This window comes from Habropoda laboriosa, unplaced genomic scaffold, assembly GCF_001263275.1.
Source record: "Habropoda laboriosa isolate 0110345459 unplaced genomic scaffold, ASM126327v1 scaffold30, whole genome shotgun sequence".
Taxonomy (NCBI): domain Eukaryota; kingdom Metazoa; phylum Arthropoda; class Insecta; order Hymenoptera; family Apidae; genus Habropoda; species Habropoda laboriosa.
Genome location: NW_017100178.1, coordinates 2,190,372 through 2,194,513, shown reverse-complemented (window position 1 = coordinate 2,194,513; position 4,142 = coordinate 2,190,372). Strand labels below are relative to the sequence as shown.

Below are 4,142 nucleotides of genomic sequence, written 5' to 3'. Positions count from 1 at the left end.
AATAATGTATAATAAATTTTTTAAACTTTTAAATACTTATTAATGAATTTATCATTTTTAGATCGAGTTGGAGAATTTAAATGATGCAACAGATGATATAAACAAACTTGAAACTGAATTGGATGTAAGTTACAATTATTAATTCTTTTGCAATGAAACTTATACATTTGTATTTTGGATATCATCATCATTATAGAATTATTTATAAAATTTTATATGTTGTTGTATGTAACAATTTGTATAAATTTTTGCAGTCATTTACATGTAGTTGAATTATTTAAAATATAAATATTGCAAAACATTTATAGAATAAGTTACATGTATAGTAATTTATAAATAAACTATAAATACATAGAGAAATGTATAATATTTTGTTTCTTTCTTAGAATCATGTGTGAATAGTTTAGTTTTTACATTTATTATTCTTTTCCAGAAAATATTAAGATGTATACCATATATTTTCATATTCAAAATATCACATATATATATTAAATTAGCTTTCATTGGGTACCATTTAAATATATATTAGCATTAGAAGTAATTATAGTTTACAAAACTAATGTAAAATATAATATAATATTATTCTAATACTATATTATTTTTAAATATAATATTCAATGTTTAGGAAGCTCAAACTGCTTTTAGACAGTTATTATGTGAAACTACCAAAAGATTAACAGAAATATTAAATAAAGTAGGAAATAGTTGTGTTGAGAAGGCAAGATGCTATTATGAAGCACTTGAAGTAGCACGTGAAGCTCAGGTGAGAAAATAATTATGAAATTGATAAAATTTCAAGAAATTATTAAAATATTTTTTTATGTAGATAAAATGTCAACAGCAAGCTCAACTATTTCAAAGAGCAAGTGAAATTCATGCAGCAGCGAAAGAAACTGTAACACTAGCTGAAAGTAGGTTTATGTCACATCAACATGAATGGAATTTTGATCAAGCTTGGCAAGATATGTTAAATCACGCGACTCTTAAAGTAAGTTATTATGTATTAAACTAAACTTTAATTTCAACAAATTGATGAAGAAAAAGTAATGTGAAAATTTTAGTTTAACTTATTTTAATATATTTTGACATAGGTTATGGATGCTGAAAATCAAAAAGCAGAATGTGGCAGAGAACATTATAGAAGGGCAGTGTTGTTTCATGATGCCGAAAAGCGACTGTTACAACTAGAAGAAAAACATCGTCGTGCCATAATAAAAGCACGACCATATTTTGAAGTTAAAACTCAGTGTGATCAAATGTTAGCAACGCAAAAAGAACGAGTTGAATATTTGCAAAAAGCAATACAAGATGCAAAGACTAATTATGCCTCAAGTCTCCGTAGATTAGAGGAAATTAGTAATCAAATACATCAACAGCGCCGAGATTATGGTACTTTTATCATTTAATATTACTTCGATAAATAATTACTTATATTCAAATATTTTAATTTTTAGTTAAATATTTTATATGATATGTAAATTACATGCGCTAAATTATGTTTTTAGATTTTATAGCTAACGGACCTCGAGAACCAGGTGTTGGTGCAGAATTAGTTAGCCCACGAAAAACTTCAAATTATGATATTGAATTTAATCAACTAAATGGCAATAAAATAAAAGATATTACGAGTAATCAATTGAATAAATTTAATAGAATACAAGATTATGATGTTAATAAACACACGGTAATTTTTTTTTGCAATAAAAATTTGTATACTAATGGTTTCACACCTATTCTTAACTATTTATTATGTTACAGAATACTTGTCAATTACAAGAAGATACTGAACATCTTGGAAAAAGATCAGTTGATGGAAGTGAAGCAACATCTTCTCAATGGGAGTTAGAACTAGAAGTTAATACAGAAAATATAAATAATTTATCTCTTGAGAATTCTGTACATGATCATGACAGTAAAACCGGAAGTATATCCAACTTACATTTTTATAATGAGGAAAATTCAAAATCAAATGCTTTCTTGTCAGAATTAAGTTATAATTCGTTGCAAACTAGAGATTATTCCACACAAAATTTAAATCAATCTAAAAAAATGTCGAAAAATTTTCAAATTTCAAAAAATCAATTTATAAATATGCCTTTAATGACACATGCTGAGGAATCAAATGCGGTAAAGAATGAAATTACTAATTCAGCAATGTTAAACGAAGATAAAATTAATTTTAAGAATAATATATCGAAGTCATTAAATAATAGTCCTACAAAAACAAATGTATTTAATTTAAGATCGGTATTTGCTGAAAAGGGGCTTCGTAAAAGTATAACAAAATATGTGCCAAATAACGTCTTCAGTTTTGGTTTTAGTAATAACAAATCTCAAAGCAGTAACGATATTAATTTATCTTCGAACCTCGATACCAATACTATAGAAAAATATCAAAGTTTGGATGATATTATAGGTGATAAGACTGATAATCTCGAATTTGATAAGCAAGTCATAAATTTAAAATATAATACACGATCGTTTACAATGAAAGAAACTTATGATAATGGTCTAAATGCTGCAAAAAACTTATATTCTGCACAATTAAGTAATTTTGATAGAATAAATTTAGAATCGAAACCAGAAATAATACCAGAAAAAAATGGGTTTAAGTCTAAGTCTATACAATTCTTATCTTTTAGTGCCAGTACATCACCAGTAAAGGTAAAAAAGTTAACGAGTTTATCAAATGAAAACTTCTTGAATCGAAAATTATTTGGTGATTCTAATAAATCTTCTGTTGAAAAATTTATAGAAAAACCATTAAACATTAAGGAATTGCCATTGTTATCATTATTTGAAAAAGTTAATTTACTGGCAGATAGTAAAAATAAAAGTTGTAGTATGATTAATTTAGCTGACAAACGAAATTTTGTATCATTAGATGATTTACACCTGAATAATACAAAAACGTCAAGTACAGAAAGATTGACAAGTTTGAAAAGTTATTTATTTTTAAAAACTATAAATTAAGCTAAAAAAATTATAATCAAATAAAAAAATGTGATATAAACTTCATATAAAAGCTTTTAAGTTTAAACATTATTTAATTTTGTAAATGAAATTGTGCTATTTTTAACTATGAAAAAGTTAAACAGTACTAACTTTACAAATTTCAATAATTATATTATATCAGTGCAAAACATGTAAGTTTCGTACATCTGAATTTGAAACTTTATAACGCGTTTGCATGTGTAACAAAAGCCACTGTGTGAGAAACTTTACGTATTTATAATTGTATTTCATAAGAAGTACATAATTTGTATTCATTTTTAATTATGGTAAATATTGAAAAAATAACCAATTAAATCATTTTTCATTAGCGTTTATTTTCAGTCGGCTTTTTTCATTTTTACAGTGCTTTTATTGATTGTGCATGTTTATTATCAATTCCCACGTTATACAAAATTTTATATTAACAAAATGTAATAAGATTTTAGCCATACCTGTCACATTATTAAAGCTTCTTACTATAGTGTAATCATTGCACCCAAATGAAGCATTAAGAAATTTTCCTATACCTATTTTTATTACTTCATGTTACTGTATTATTGTAATTCAAATAGTACTGCATATATTTACTGTATTTTGTAAATCTTTGGAATCTCTTTTTTTATATATTTATTTTTTGGTAATATCACTATTATATTCATATCATCGAGTTAAAAATTTCATTTAGATGTTTTATGTAACAAATGGTTACGTTTAATAATTTTTTCGTGTTTTGTAAAATTATATTATTTATTAAATTGTTACTTGGTGATATGCTTTAAATGTAATTATGACGTTTCATTGATATTATTAAAGTTGACTTTAAGGTGGTATTTTAATTAGACTTTCAAGTACAAACATATGCATGGTTATTGTATACTAAGTGTTTAGTATAAAATAGCGATTACTTTGATAACAGTAATTTTGTACATACCAATAATTTTATAAATGAAAATAATTAATAAAGATTATCAGTAGGATTTGTTTTGCGCTCTGCATGCAAGTAGTGTTAACTACTATATCGATGCATGTAGTTCTATACTATTTTCTCTAAATATTGATATGAGAAAATTGTGAAAAAACAATTAAATACATTACCTTTATGACATAGAAATGATTGAAAACATCTATTATTAATAAAAATTATATTA

At 24.6% G+C, this 4,142-nt stretch overlaps 1 protein-coding gene across 1 annotated transcript in view; it reads left to right on the top strand.

The window, feature by feature from the left end:
- LOC108578978 (SH3 domain-binding protein 5 homolog) overlaps window positions 1–2,848 on the top strand; it is a 3,705-nt gene extending 857 nt beyond the window's left edge. Inside the window, 7 exon segments of the mRNA XM_017942402.1 lie at window positions 62–124; window positions 626–763; window positions 827–988; window positions 1,092–1,389; window positions 1,506–1,669; window positions 1,759–2,757; window positions 2,759–2,848. Coding sequence (XP_017797891.1) covers window positions 62–124; window positions 626–763; window positions 827–988; window positions 1,092–1,389; window positions 1,506–1,669; window positions 1,759–2,757; window positions 2,759–2,848 — 1,914 coding nt within the window.
- Window positions 2,849–4,142: the final 1,294 nt, after the last annotated feature.